We start from the raw sequence: 16,347 nt of genomic DNA, 5'->3' as shown, positions 1-16,347 counted from the left end.
AAATGTACTACGGGGCTGACAGTGAGCTACAGAATATAGTTGGGCCACGTACCAATGACAACAGTCTCTCATGCTATGGAGGTGCTTTTAAGTTTCTTTCTCAAAACACTGGTGCGAACCAGAAAAATTAGTTATGGTATGTTCAGCTATGTTTGTGTTAGGTGTCGTAAGTTCGGTGTATATGGCATAATTTATCATTGCATTCTGCTTGAGTAGCATGCTATTCATGCCACTATATATAGTGCTCCCAGACTTGAAACTTTTCACCTGTGGGCTCACACGCCCCGGCGTCGCACTGACGCATTTCTCTACAAACAACAAGCGACTAAACCGTCAGGTGACCAGCCGAATGTTGTTTAGCAGCATTTAGAAAAAAAAAGCCCAGATATTTCCTCTTCCTTTGGCACTTATGTGAAGGTAGGAGCATAAGTTGATGTTGATGGTCTGATAATTCTCGAAATGGCTGGCCCAGTTTTGATCTGTTCATACGCAAACTGGCCTACATACCTGCTGCTGTTTTTCCTTCAGCACTCTATGCGAAAGCATTATATGCTCCATGAAGCGGAAAATCCGGCGAGCGTCGAATATCGGATGGTACGGAAACCGACGTGACCAAATAATAACGCACCGTTCCTGGCGCTGGGTCTTCTGCTGTTCGCACTGCGGAGTCCCACGTGAACAGCCACAACGCCGGACGGACGCTATAGCCATCACCCAAGAAGTTGAGTTTACGAAATTTGAAAATTAAGTTCAACCATGTAGAAAACCGATCCACCCGACTCACTAAATTGATTTGACGCACTCCCAAAATTTTGGTGGGCCACACCAAAAAAATTTACTTTGCCGAATTCGAATATTGAGTTTGCCTATCTACAAAACCGCCTGGCCCACTGCCGAAATTGACTTAGCCTACCCCAAAAATTCAGTGGTCCACCCCCAAAATTTACTTTGCTCAATTCGAAATTTGTGTTGATCCACGTTCAAAACCGACTTGGCCCACTCCCAAAACTGACTTGACCCAACCCGAAAATTTCGGAAGCCTACCCGCATAATTGATGCTGCTGAATTCGAGTAAATGACCAAGTGAAAAGTATCGCGCGGAAAAGTGTTACTGCTTTCGCATTAAATACACGTAAGGAGACTTAAGTCGCTGTGTATTTATCGTGTGACAGACTCTAAGGTTTCTTACAGGTGACAGCGACAACTCGTAGTTTAAGTGGCACTTCAATATCTGACGCTGAAGCAGGACAAAATCTATGACACATCAGAACTTTGAACGCCATAAGTAAATACTTGAGGCATTCCACGACGTTGCTGTGATTGAATGGTGCCTGCTGCTTGTACTCTCATCTTGCTTTCGCTAGCCACAAATACTCAGTTCGTCGTTCCAAGATAGGGTAACCTTCAAGTATCTAGTATTGACAATATGAACAGGACCACTTCATCGCTCGTTATTTTAGATTTAGTATGAATATAATGTATACAAGAACCTTGTAATTTAACTAGAAATGTTTCTCAAGTCTCCAGGAGCATGGATTTGCCTTTGTAACTGTACGAAGCAATGATATTGTTATTTTGAATTCATATATCATCAGCCAAGCTCAAGCTTATGAAACCCACGGACACCTGCATGTATGCAAGAACATCAACTTCTTTGCCATTTATGCTCGTGCTTGCGCTGACTGCAATCGCAGCGCTTGTAGTTAGCACGTTAAACGACTCGGACTTCGTACAGCTTCTTTGCCTTGCCTTAAAGAAAGAAATGCAAGTTATAGATATTGTCAGCCTATGACATGTTGCTTTTGTAAACAAACGTACTCGTAGGTATTCCGGCAAGAAGATCGAACTGCTGATGTCCAGTAGGAAATTCGCTACTGTTTGATGTCGCCTTGTGAACGGTATTACGCTGCATCGCTTGCACCACAGCAGACTTAAATATTGTTTGGTTTTCTTGTGAGCGTTATGCATGAAGAAGCAACGGAATTAATGCTGTTATGTCTACCAGGAAGCCTTTTACGACTCTTACGGCACATATTTCGAAGGTCAAAGTATTCTTCCATGCCAAGGAAACTTCATGGTACTTTGAGCAAAAAGTTCTGCCTCAGCAGCGTAGATTTTTGGGCTTGTTGGTGCATGATTTGAATAGCATCGAACAGTGCGCAGAGGACGAGACAGTTAGCGGAAGTTATAGGTTGGAAGTTAGCGCTCGTACCGTTCGTGTGTGTTTAGATTTTCTTGTCTCGTCCTCTGCACGATATCAGCTGCTATTCAGTTCTGCCTTGCTTGTTCCTAATTTGGTTGAGGCCCTGTTGAGAGACTCCGTCGATCTGGCCGCAGGATCCTAGTTGATTGGCTTTTCGTCGTCGATCTGATCGCTCCGGACATACACGCGTCTATCCTGTTGTCAGCCAGTTCGAACGTGGACCCACGTCACTTTGTATTATAACTGCTGCGTCCAAACTGCAAAGGAATAAAGGGTAGGTTTAAAAACAGACAAATGGGGCAGTTAGCCAACGCTTAGTGTAGGAAAGCAGGGCTATTGGGTGCAATGTGCATGAAGTTTCAACATTTGTTATGTGCAGACGTCGTGTATCAATCGTCATTAGCCTGCGATAAAACATACAGTGGCCAAAGCAAAAGGTGTGTGTGCTTGAAACAATAACAGCACAGACGTGCAGTCTCGGCTTCGAAGGCTTCACGTATGTGTGGGAGCAGCCACCACTTTTGTGACACGACCACTAGGTCCCTTCAAGGTTAGCAGATGGTCGGCGAAGTTACTGAAGCGTAACACATATAAATAAAAAGGGGCACCCCATTTTATAAAGCGTTTATCGCCCTCTTCTTCGTAGAAATTGAATATCTAGCTGGCGAATGCTCACTACCTTGAGTTAAACTTCTTCTGCCGTGCAGTCGTGATTGTGGTGCCTTCACGCGTTTACACACATATTTTTCATTTGTGTAGAAGCTAACATGTTTATCCCGATAGCAATCAGACGGCCGTTTTATACACATTCCCGCCGTTGCCATTGGCAACGTAGTGTTGTCTCGTGTTGACGCGTGCATGTGTGGCCCACGCGTAGGAGGTTGGAAGGTATCCAGAAACGCGAGAGACCGCGAAGTGCATTTGGCTGCGACAACATGTCAGCAAAGTATATGTATACGCGTGCTCCGCTCAAGCGACGCTGATGCGGAGCCAGGATAGCTTTCCACCTCTCACTGGTGGCATGCGCGTTCTGCACACAAACACTATAGCTTTCCCGCTAACTAGCTGCGTGAATATACCCCAACATGGTGCATAAAGTGGTCCGAGCGCTAGGGACAGTACCCTTCGAGCTACAAAAACTGGCAGATTTCTTTCGGTGTCATCCCGTGCACCATCAAGGTTCGACGCCACCCACAACGCCACTTGCAGCGCCCCTGATTACGCCGGCTTTGTGAAACGCGTGTTAGCCGGAGGCGCTGTTTATTCTGCCCTGCAGCTGTTGCTGGTAACTGCGTCGTGCAGTGGCGCACCCACGTGTTGTTAGGGCACTGCCTGGAGAGTTCAAACGCGACCCTGAACAACGCTATCGTTGTCGGCACTTCGTACTAAGGGTGAAACTGCACAATTTTAACGCGAGAGTGTTAAGGGCCCCGTGTCGTGGAAAATCTATCGTTTACCGCCTTTTCGCGAAAAATCCTTCCGAACGACGCGTATTCTATACGGCGTTAAATTTCTTCATCTATCACTAACGTTGCTCCTAACTTGTCTTACGTTCTTTGCAAAGTTTTTCCTCAGAATATTTAGAATGGCAGCCCACAAATGTCATGAAACAGAGCATCGACGACGCATGCCTTCTATGTTAAATATTCTGAGACTGAAATATGAAAAGTGCAAAAAAATAACATAAGATCGGCAATGAAAGAGGCCACGACCAGAAAGCTCACCGTCGTCCATAGATTTCGCCGCGCGTTTCACGATAAACATCATTGTAACATAAGCTGCAATTGCCTGGAAGCGTGAGAAACAGCCAGAGATCTTTGAATGCTATCTTTATCGTCGTTCCACTCCCAAAGGTGAAGTTTAAGCGTCCTTCATTTTATTTTACCTGAAACGCCTCTAATTTTGGTTAGCATAGAGGAGCCAGTTGCTAAAACCGCACATAACGTTGCATAGATGGAATGAAATATAACGAAAATATGTCTTTTCCGATATTACTGCCCCACGTATTAGTTTGATGATGTTGTATATTGAAAAAAAAAGCCATTACTCGACCACGCACATGTCGCATGCCTATATCGCGCCCCGCATGACGCAATAGGAGCTAAATTTACCCTCTCGCTCAGCATCCAAGAAGGGCGTTCGTGGCTCGGCAATACGCTGGTCGATCTTAGCGGCGGTGGTCGCGTATGAGGAGGCTCTCTCTAGGGGCCATAACAGGTATAATTCATCAAACTGAAACCTGTGCTAATGAAATGTTTCAAGTTTTTCAAGTGTGTAATCTGTTGCAGAAATTTGACTGTTCCTCGGCTATGGCTCCCCTGCGTTTGACACGTAGGGTCAGGAAATGGCGTGAGGAGTGTCTACTACCAAGGAAGAAGGATGCCAGATCGCACCCACTACCTTTAGCCCTGCCGGACACAAAGCGTATCGTATAGGGAGCGAGCACGACTACAAGATTAGAGCGTAGGAGCCTCAGTAGCTGTATCATAATTTAACGTGTAACATTTCTAATGCGTGAAGAAATGTTCTTTGGGTGCTTGTTAACGTCGATTCTGAACTCTAGTAACCAATACACCCCCAGCAGCATGCGCAAGAGGTTTCCCATACCCCACTGCCGCTGGATCCTCCCTAAAGCCTACCTGATTTTTCCAATCAAAGAGTCTGTGCACGTACTGTTACTACTTTTATTTTGTTTTTATTGTTTCAGTAGTGCTGCCCCTGAACAAGCGATGCGGTCTGTTTCTCTGCCTGTTTATTCGTTTTCTTCTTGACGTTGTTGCTTCAAATTTCTGCCCAAATACCAGTCATGGTCTTCTACCCTTTTGCCTTCACGGTCACTCCGTTTGCTCTGTGTGCAAGAGTGATCTCACAAATGTTGGCAAATAAACCAATACATATGCAGCGAAATAATTGAAGAATTTACAAAAAAAATGTTCTAGACGTTGACACATAAGCAAGCACAAACTACTTTTTCGTCCTTTCTTTTTCAGACTTGATGAACAAATTGATGGTAGAAGCACATATAAGAACTCAGTGATTCAGATTGGGAGTCAGTGACGACTGTTCCTCGAGAGGTGAACACAGTTCAAATACCAATGAAGAAGGTTAAAGTGGCTGCTGCCTTAAACGGCGCCATTTGGAGTGCTGGGACGTTACACGCATTGAGGGCAGTGCTATGCAGCGTTTTTTTCAAGACATTCGCTGGTTGTCTTCTGGTATACATGCTCATGGAACTTTGCTTCGACACGAGTGAATTCAAAGAAGCACGGTTCAAAGTACGTTGATATTTTTTTTACCTCACTGAAGCAGTTTCATATGAAGCTTTCGCCCCAATAATACTTATACATGTGAACCTCTTTCCCACAGACGTTGTTTGAAAGATTCTCTATGGCGGATAAAATATCTGTGGCCGATGCGAAACAACGAATGAGTACTCTGGCACCGAATCAAATCAGTGGAAATGCAGGAGTTCCGGCTGACGTCCTGAGTGATAGTAATAGAACAAGTGTTTCTGCGCGGCAGTTGTGCCCACCTGTACCGCCGAATCTGGGTGAGCGTGAATATATTCTAGGACGATTTCTAAGTAGCACAACGGTGAAACTTACTCCTCGTAGGTTATCCCTTAACATGTCATCTACCATACTTTCCTCTTAGTATTTTGCTCAATTAGGTGAAGGTGTAACCAATAGCATTTTTATTACAGCTACACCAGCTGAAGCTAGAGTCCTTATTAAACAATGTAGGTGTAAATATCCGATGTTCCTACAACAGCGAGGATAGCTGCGTATCGAGTCTTTGTCGTAAAGTTATGCCTTCACTGAACACCAACTTGACACAGGATGTGACGTTCTTGTGCGTGATGCTTGACACTCGCATTACTACGATATTTTCTGTGCCTTTCTACGGTTCTTTTATGTTATTCGAAGACATGTGAAGGAATCTAATTCCAGCGCTGGGCGCGACAAGCGAGAGTCAGCATATTTTTGAAATTACGAGCATTGCCAAAGCTAAGGAAGGGGCAAGGCTGGTTCAAAGCTTGGTTAAACCGAACAATGCATTTGCTGAGCACAAGTTACAAGTTATATTAAAATTGTATGCCAAGCAAATGTAACATAAATAAACTGGCTGTACCAAAATTATAATGTCTCGCTGTCGGTGGGAAGATCGCTTCTGCAAAAACGAAGACAACAAAAACGACGTAAAACGACGTAAAATACCGTCGTCATGAGGTCGGGAAATGCAGCAATTGCTAACGTTTGTGCGCACCAGACCTATTTATCACGTGACATTCAGTGAGTGATAAGAAGATTAAAATGCATATAGACATGAAAAAAATTGGGTCCATATTCATATTCATATCAAGTCCACCAACTCTACAGTAGCTTGATCAAGCAGCGTTTTGAATAGGGTCCCGCGTATTGGCAAGTTTTAGCGAATTTTAGTATGCAAAGAAATGGGATGCGTACTACCAACGCTGCTTTCGAGAGAGTGGCGCACCCTACGTGCCAGCTATCGATTTAGTAAAAGCGCTACAACGCTCTTAAGAGCATGACCAGCACCTGTGGCGGCACCGCAATGCAAAAATTCAGTGCACCAACATCCCATGACGTAGACTTCTTGTGCGATAAAAACAAAACAAACGAAAACGAAGAAGGGATGTGCTAGATGCAATGACCGTTATCCATGTAGTGAATCTACTTTTCAGCAGAGGAGAAACCAAAGCCAATTTTCGGGACCATGCTCGTGTTCTGTAACATTCTTGCAAGACATAACACGCACCATTCCTTCTGCGTTTTCATAGAGCACGCGGTACCAGAGCTGTTACAGAGTCCGATCACAGAACTCGAACTGGCTACTTGGGATGTGAGACAAATCAGTTTGGCGGTAATACAAAAAGGACACAAAGTTTTAAGAGGCACAAATGCTGTCCTACACCGAAAGTTGCACGAAGCAATGCAAAGCGAAGTTAACAGAATTTTTCTGAAAGAAAAATTCTACCCTGCCATGAGGATAAAAAAAACCGGCACTAAGGCCTTTTCGAAGCGTATCTAGTGCGCGCTGTGCTGTCCCGAAATTCAAGGCATGAACTGATTCACGAATAATGCCAACATTGACGTTGGTAGCGAAAAGGTCGTCATGCAGACGCACACTGACGAGCACGTGCCGAGAAACGAAATGCAACAATAACGTCCACCTTTGCTGCAGCATGAATCTATACGTAAAAGGCGTAAAAGAACTAAGAATGTATTTTCTATGCAAAGAATGAATGTCTATGTGTGTTTGCCTTTTGGTTTACGAGTGCTGTCTAACGTGAACATGTATGTATTCTATTTTTCTTTATATTCTGTTGTCTTGACTTCTTTTGTTTGTATTGTCCTGTGTTCAGAACTATAGATAAAGATATTGCAAACACATTTTGAAATCATATGCTGTTGATTTATTAAGTAATTGCCCTTATGCTACTGTATAACTCATTGTTCTGCGCATTTCCTGATGTTATTTAATATGGACGCTACCTGTTGCTGTAAACAAATACTACCTTGTAGAGGGGGTCATGGGCCTAGCCCAACTGTCGAGACAGCTTTTAGCTCTTGACCCTTTCCCGGACCCATTATTCCTGGAAAAATAAAAATTGAATTGAATTGAATTGAACACCATACGAACTTGTAAGAAAGAAACCTTCGAAGTTGAATAAGGTTTCGCCCATGTTGGCCTGATAGAACACGGATCCGACATGTTTCCGGTGTGGCACTCTGCACCTGATCTAAGCACCAGGGTAGCAAATCAGTGCGCGAGAAGTAATAATTGTAACATTGAAAGAAAAGGAGGAAGTGAATATGGCGCATAAGTTCTGCGGAAATGGGCAAGGTGGATTAAGAATTTTCAAATTAAGCTATTGTTTGGCACCCTAAAATAGGGCGAATAAAAATACATACTTTGACGTTTGTTTGTGCTTCGTGCTAATTGTTCAATGGTAGGTTTCAGTACGCAAATTCCTTAAGCCGTTTTATTTGTTGTAATAAAGGAGGAACATACGCGTTTCATAAGTTATAAGAGGGGTCGCAGCCAAATTCGTAAATTCGCGTGGTTCTGAACGCTTCTACGCTCAATAACAGCTATACCGAAAACTTCCTGAGACATATCGTCCTTACTAGATAGTCAAAAATGTAGGCAATTGAATTAGTAACTGCCTTTTAAAGTTTATTTAATATATCTGTGGAGCTGACCGAAAGAAATTTGGTGAAATGAAAATAATTTCGAAGGACGTGTCTAGAAATCTGGACGCAAGTTGCGAAAACATGTGAGCTGCTCACTTTTTCTTTCTCTTCTTTTTTGCAACGGACGCTTGAGTGGACACATGTAACTATTCTCGGGAAACGGCGTAAAGCATGATGCATGGGGTTTAATGCAACCGATCTGAATGCCTCGGTACTTTTCGTTGAAGGGCATTTCGGATTAAGAATAATTGTCCACAAATGTGAACACTAATAGTGAACATGAAGATTTACGCGAACGCTCACAGCTATGTTTATTTTTTATCGGCCCCTCCGCGAAGCTATGGCGTGCTCCTTTGGAAACTGACAAAAGCACAGTCAAGGCAGGCGATTTGGGGGCCTCGATAATTGTTGCTAAGGGTGCGTGGATTTAGAAAAATTGGCCTCAAATCGGGACACCTGTGGCGAAGAGCGCACAGGAAAACGTGTATTAAAAGCCGCCAAGGCACAATTACATACAAATGCAGAAGTGCTTCTATTTTTATTTTACCAAAGCGCACTCATTGTTACTTTTTACCAGTTCTACCAAATCGCTCCAAAATGTTTATGTACGTATAAGCACGCAAGAAAGTAAGATTCGCAGGTGCTTCTGTAGCTTTTGCAAATCTTTTTGGTCCACCGCCGTTCTATCCTGCTTTATGATATGAGTAGCTTTCATACATTCATTACAACTTGAAGACTGCATTGTCATAGGAATAAAAAAAGATTTCTGAGGTCTGAGGGTTCCCTCTATGGACGAGGGAAGCCTGAGACCGGAGCTAAATGTTTCTGCAAGGGCGACAGCTTTCCTCGGAGCATGAACGAGGAGCAGTCTATTGTCAGCGCCTGTCTTCGTTTTTACTCTGTCCTTGTGTTGTGCGCTATATGCAGTAATTCATCACCAACATGCCCAAACTAACGTTATTTCTTGTCTAAACTTTGGCTCCTAGTGGAGGCCTTAATGTTTGGGGTCCCAGTTTATGTCTTATATAGTAGTTGAGGGGGGAGTCTTATTTAAATCTGTACGAGCATTTCCAACGTATGCTTTTAAATGCCATTCAGTTCGGGCACACCTTATTTTACTATTACAAGAATATTGTATACTATTAAAACAAGAGAAAACAAAAATAACCCTGTTGGGCTGGTAGCCGAAAATAATTAGACATTTCTTTCTAAAATGTTAAGAGTTCAAGAAAACGAGATTGGTGTCCTATGAAGCCTAAGGGATTCTCCACTTTGCCTATGTGTGAGTCCGCCGACTTAGATCTTGGAGATTAGGTGAAAGTGTGTTTTTATGAACAATAAGAAGAGCCATTATGAAACAAATTAGTAAAGCAAGAGCACTGCTGTCAAGGAAACTTGGGTACACGAAGACGATTTCTGTGCGTAATCGCCCACATTGGCAGGTGATGAAATTACAAAGAAACTATGAAGGCACGCATCTATATTTTATGCTTTTCTCGTGGTCGTAGAAAGAGAAATACTCAAAAGGACTCTCGCTACTAACTAGGTGTACAGGTGTTGCCAAAGTCACAATTATTTCTGTCGGGGAAATGATTTGCTTCAATTTAAAAATGAACGCTAACATTTCCCGTAACTTTACTGCGACTGCTCCATTCTCTTTAAAAGCATATAATTGGCTCGAAAGCTCCGCTCCATGTTAATAACACCGAACCTCAGAGAACCATAGTTGTATATCATATAAAAAGTTCAAAACACGTATGTCCCAAAACTTTTCATTCAATAAGCGCATGTGACTACATTCCACCTGATTCGTTTTAACCTTATATGATTATGTGGGACACGGATTAGCGTAATGACAACATAGACGTGAAAGCATCGCTGTCCAGCCGCCATACTGCTCTCTAAGACCTGCATCTCTGCTCGGGTGGGAGATCAAAATATTAGGAACGGCCCGTTTTCTTTGTTGTTACGATCCTATTTGTAACATGCTTGTCTCAAATATTTCAGTCGGTTACATACCCACCAAGATGGATGTACCATCCTTAGAGGCAGTAGAAGGAGAATTTCCCGACGTAATGACGGGCGGTCACTTCCGACCCAAAGAATGCACATCCCGACACAGATTGGCTATCCTCATACCATATCGAAACCGGGAAGAACACCTCAAAATCTTCATATACAACATCCATCGGGTGCTGGCGAGACAGCAGATTGACTATGGCGTATTTGTCATTGAGCAGGTAAGTTGAGCTCCTCAGTCTCGCCCAGCGATGCGAGTGGAGGCTGTGATGACAGCGTAAAAAGAAAAATATTTGCAAGAAACTCAAGTTTGGCAGCACGGCTTCCTATGCACCTCTCTGGTGCTTTCATGAATTGTCGCGAAGTGTTGCTTTTCTTTCCCAGCATTTACGTACGGCCGTTTTAGCGTAATATTGTCAAGACCGCGAGTTGTGTCCTGTCGGCACCACAATGCAGCGTCACAATGCTGCATGTTTTGCCTCACGAACTCACAGCAGGTGGTGCGCTTCTGCTTAAAAAGAGGAAGCTTCAGCTCGGGTGCTCCTATCTAAATACATGTAAAGGCAGAATTCATTTTTTTCGGCAGTCACTGCACCAAACTTGGCGAGGTTTGTTATATTTAAAAGGAAAACGTAAAATCTACGGACCGCTGGTTTTGAATTTTTTATATAGGTCGTCAATTTTTTATTAAAAATTGGCGACAATCACAAATTTTCAGACAACGAAAATATCAAATTTACAACTCCGTTACTCAGCAATGAAAAATGACATTACAGTTCGGTGAAACGGATATCAAAGTACATCGACAGCGAACAAAATTGATATGCTACACATGAATAAAAAATTGTGTAATTTGTAAATACAGCTTTTGCAGAACCCTCGCACACAACGCAGCAAATTCATGTAATATATAAATTGGCATATCGAATTTGTACGGCTTGAATGATGTAATGGATGCCGTTTAAAGAACCGCGATATCTGCTTTTGATGGAGAGATATTAATTTGTAAACTTCGTGCTTCTATTTTTTGGGACATTAAAACTTTTTAGAAGTTTTCAACAAAATTCAGACCCTAAATCGAAATTCCGCTTCCAACAGTCACTAGAATTTACCTTTCTGAAATACAAAGAATTTCGTTAAAATCGATCTAATAGTTATTTCAGAAAAGTGTTTTTTCCGTTTTCCATGTATTTGAATAGGTCGCGTCGGATTTGGGCGCGAGTTAAAGCTTCCTCGTAAGAACACGCAGCGTAGAAACAAAGCATCATCGATGACTAGCCTGCTTGGCGTCATCCGTGGCCGTTCACCATTCAGTGAACGCAAGGTATACTCTGTACAGGCTTGGCTATTTTTTTCTAACTTATAAAGCCGCCAGTTTATCTGCATCTCCTCCTTCTTTACTTATAGGCATTACCCGTTATCACAATCGCTCTGTTCTGGCGTAACTATCTGCAAACAAAAATTATTCCAGAAACCATCGAAGATGATAGTGAAAGAAAGGACTTGGCAAATATGCCTTGGAAAAATCACATAAACACACTAGCAACACTTTCAAATATACTGCTGACCTCGCTGAAGGTGTTTGATGATGGAACTGCAAGCAATTGCAAACCTGTTTTCGCAGAGAACACGACAGCGCGACGACGATGGCATTACGATTGGATGACGACAACATACAGAGATAACGTCGGCATGATGACAGCGACGGCATAACCAAAACGGCATGGCAACAACGGAAGCACTACTGGTTGACGATGACGGTGCCCCTACGGCCACATAAGGGCAAAGAAATGACGACAGCGTGATGACCATGGCATAACAACGGATGCGAACCTGCAATTTCTTTTTCGCCCCTTTAGTTCACTAAGGGGACGTACTCCTCCGACTATTAGCTTAAGATGATGCAAATTCTACGCACTTCGAGAGTTGGTCTAAGCAAAGGAGCGGTGAGTTGAGCCCCGAGGACACTTCTGTTCAACAGACGCACAGTACAGACTTCGGCGATGAACGCGCGCTGCAACTGTTCGCCCAGGTAACGGAGACACTTGACTCAACGCTATCCCCGACCGCTGCATGTAAACCTTCAGATGCCACAAGCATCTCTCTTAGCAGCACGCACGTCTTAGACAGCAAGGTGGCGTTCAGCGACCAAGGCGTCGCGCTATTCGGCTATACGTGAGAACTTCCGGTGGCAACAAAGCGAAAACTACGCGCACGCGTTCACCCGTATGGAACTTCCGATTTTGTGTTACTACTTCAAATAGTGACGACTTTTTAGTGGCGGTTTACAGGACCAAGAAAGCCCCACCGGAAAGCCAAACTAGCAACACTAAGATGGGGAAATCCTGTTCCTAAAGAAGCTTTTCATTTGTTACGAAATTGATCTTGAACACGAAAATTCAGTAATGATTAGTAATATTTGTTTTACGTACGTTATGTAGCTTGCAGTTGCACTTGCAGACTGCTTGAAAATGTGCCGCAAATAGATCTGTGCTTCGGCTCCTTAGCTTTGGCTGCGCTGCCGCAAAAAGTGGTCGCCGGGTGTAGCTACCGGTATCCGTGAGAGCATAGGCTTGGAGCGAAGAAAGTCCCGTCACCTGCTTGGCGTTGGCCGGTGATGGTTCTCGGGGTGAACAGTGGTGGCAGCGGATGCTGCACAGTGAAGTGCTGGCGGACCAACTCAGGGCTGTATAGAGGGCCCGTGTGACGGCAGAGGGGCTCGGCCTCTCTGTACCGACGTGGGAGAGGCCCGCATCAGTCCCAGACTGATCTCTCAGGACCTAAGTAAAGTTATTCATACCATACCATACCGGCCACCGCAAGAATGGGTGAGAGAGCCTAAGAAAGCCAGTCTCCTTAGAAAAAGTTGCTAGATTCGAGCTACCGGTACATTAGGGAAAGATAACTTATATAATGGAATTGTCGCGCCGTTCGTCAATGATTAGGGTGCGTTTTATCTTACGGGAGTCTGTCTTCATATCTGGTGCAATTCCTTCAGTTTTACCCTGTCTTTTCAAGTACATCACAACAATTGAGGTTAGTTTTACGCTCTCCAGACCCATTGGCTGGCGCAGCATGACCAATAAGTCCCTTTTCCGCAATTAAATCCGCTTTAACTAACTCATTTCTGTGTTATCTGCTAAATCCAGCGCACGTTAGGGTATTCTGTGCTGCCTCACCCATGCCGGTGGCTGGATACGCATCACGATGACTTGCTGGGCTGTGTTTCTTTGCTGACTTCTCATAATGACAGCCCATCACTAACGTCAGCGTCCAGCTGAGCGTTGGAAGCAATGCCGTGGTCATACTGACGCTCTAGATAGACACAACGTAGGCGTATCATAGAGACAGTAGAATCCACGGTCTTGAGGGATCGGATGGATCACGGGGCGCTGGTACCTGCGTCATGCCATCTTTGCGTGCATGAACGCCATAACTATAGAGAAATGAAGGTGCAAATGAGGTAAAGTTAAATTAAATTATGGGGTTTTACGTGCCAAAACCACTTTCTGATATTGAGGCACGCCGTACTGGAGGACTCCGGAATGTTTGCCCACCTGGGGTTCTTTAACGTGCACCTAAATCTAAGTACACGGGTGTTTTTGCATTTCGCCCCCATCGAAATGCGGCCGCCGTGGCCGGGATTTGATCCCGCGACCTCGTGCTCAGCAGCCTAACACCATAGCCACTGAGCAAGGTAAAGTTTTGTAGCATTCATTTAGCCAGCTAACAAAAGCTACGCTTTACATAGATTCTCGTATGTGCGTTGAATCAAATTATTTTTGATCAGCGAGATGGCATATACAGTCCCATTAGTCTTCAAAAAAAATGGGCGTACTTTAATTGTTTTATATGTGGGCATTTGTTGTGCACTTCTTCATCGTCTGTATATTATCATCATCATGTGTGTGCCCTTCCTCTTCATTGTGCAGGTTGTCGCATCATCATAGTGAACTGTGCCGAGGGTCCTTGGCCGTGTCACTCAGGCTCAATAAACGTCGGCCCTTACTGTGACGTCACATATGTTTTGCACGTATGCACAATTTTTGGTACTCTGGTAGTATTAGAAAATGAATGTAATGTCGTAGAGCAGATTCACGACGTACGTCATGTGATTCCACGTACGGCACCGTTACATTTACATTCATTTACGGCACCGTTACATCGTACGGTGCCGTTACATTTTGACAAACGCTAGTCTGCTCGAAGATTAATCGTCCGAGCAACGGCATGGCCTAGCGACGACCTTCCACCGAATTCACGGGACATCCTCCTACAGCAAAGGCAGGAGCGGAGACGTTTTGGACGTTCTCACTCTGATTGAAACAGCCAACAGAAGAGCGACTGGCATCGTATTCAGACGAATAAATATCCCAACCTGCACCACCTGCACAGAATATACCCCACGAGGTTCACTGACGACTTCCCATGGTGCACAGACACACCTACACTTAAAGACATCACATGGCAGTGCCCCAGGAGGCCCCCGCACGTAGACAGCCCCATATTACACCAACATTCACTAATAAGGAATAGGCAGTGGGAGGCATGGCTTGAGGACGAGGGCCGGGAGAGCCAGTTGGCTCTTCTGGACCAAGCCCAGCGAGCGGCTCGTGCCAGTGAAGCCCTGGAACAGGGGATCCAACCATCGTGCCTTATTTTATATATATTCAATAAAATTTTTACTCACTCACTCATTCACTCATTCCTTTATCCCTGCCGCTATGCAAATACGCGTGAAATTGTTTATGTTTGTCAGTGTACTTGTGTGTTCTTGCCAAATGCGACCGAGTGGCTGAGTCACATACCGTGTATTCATGTGGTAGTGACGGGGAAAAACGACAGTGTCAAAACTGTGAGTTAAACATTTAACTTTTTATTGTACAAGCTCGTGCCCAGCGAAACAAGTAACGCTCAAACAAAACGATAGCGATGTTGATGATAGTCGCAAATCCGATCAACGGATGAGAGCATCGGCTTTTATACATGAGTCGTCTAAGTTTGCAGCGTAATCGCAGGTGCCCGCGTGTCTTCCAGAAGTTACTCCGCCATTTGAGTCGTGCATACAATCAGATTGCACAAGGTTCGGGGACACCGCATAGAATCATAGATGACATTCGATAAGCTTCGGATACATGCAGGCACGTCCTACGATGAGCGATAGCGTTCAACATTTGTGAGCCAGTCAAAAGCGGTCAGCCGAGAGAGATAACCAAGTGCACGTGACATTATTTAAAGCGGGTAGTAGGCCTAAGTGTGACCTTTGCCAGTAAAACGTAGATAACTTGCTGATGCACAATTAGAACTTCAGCCCTAATTATCCTCACTCGGTGAACACTTGTATCTATGAATCTACAGGCATACGATCAGCAATTCAGTGATATGATAACATGTTGGATGTGCTCGTCAACGTTATGGACTTTCTTTTGCAGGGCGTCATGCACAATTTCTCGCATTTAATTAGTGAAGTATTTTTTCGAAGGCCGCTGCCGTATCAGTATATTATACGACATACCATTGTTCTTTGAAAGCAAAACATTAATAAGTAAACTAATAAAATTTGTGTTCTCATCACGTGAGGCTAACAGGACGAGGCTCCAAATTACTTTCACTACGTGCGCCGTGCAAATGACGAGGTGCTGCCTTAGACATTGTATGCTTACTTTCATTTCCAGGGAGACAATAAGGAGTTTAACCGAGCTAAGCTCTTAAACATTGGATTCGTGCAATCTACAGCACTGTACGATTACCAGTGCTTCGTGTTCCACGATATAGATCTCGTGCCAGTCGACGATCGCAATGTCTACACTTGTCCTCAGCAGCCAAGGCATATGTCTGTGACAATAGACCAACGATCGGGGTGAGTCGGCTTTTGCTTAATGCTATTCACATTTTGTCACCTGCTAA

The 16,347-nt window shown here is 44.1% G+C and overlaps 1 protein-coding gene across 5 annotated transcripts in view; it reads left to right on the top strand.

Moving 5' to 3' along the window:
• The window catches only part of LOC142575873 (beta-1,4-N-acetylgalactosaminyltransferase bre-4-like), a 50,477-nt gene that overhangs the window by 20,702 nt on the left and 13,428 nt on the right, over positions 1 to 16,347 (top strand). For 3 of the 5 annotated variants that reach the window (XM_075685606.1, XM_075685609.1, XM_075685608.1), the window contains 4 exons: positions 5,194 to 5,478; positions 5,570 to 5,753; positions 10,429 to 10,661; positions 16,116 to 16,300. In XM_075685606.1, the coding sequence (XP_075541721.1) occupies positions 5,299 to 5,478; positions 5,570 to 5,753; positions 10,429 to 10,661; positions 16,116 to 16,300 (782 nt within the window). In that variant the 5' untranslated portion in view covers positions 5,194 to 5,298. Of the gene's footprint in view, positions 1 to 528; positions 722 to 5,193; positions 5,479 to 5,569; positions 5,754 to 10,428; positions 10,662 to 16,115; positions 16,301 to 16,347 lie in introns of all 5 variants that reach the window. The other 2 variants (XM_075685607.1, XM_075685610.1) reach the window with 1 other exon arrangement.

The sequence above is a fragment of the Dermacentor variabilis genome, chromosome 3 (assembly GCF_050947875.1).
Source record: "Dermacentor variabilis isolate Ectoservices chromosome 3, ASM5094787v1, whole genome shotgun sequence".
Taxonomy (NCBI): domain Eukaryota; kingdom Metazoa; phylum Arthropoda; class Arachnida; order Ixodida; family Ixodidae; genus Dermacentor; species Dermacentor variabilis.
Note: the sequence above shows the minus strand (reverse complement) of the source record. Positions and strands in the feature narration are given on the sequence as shown.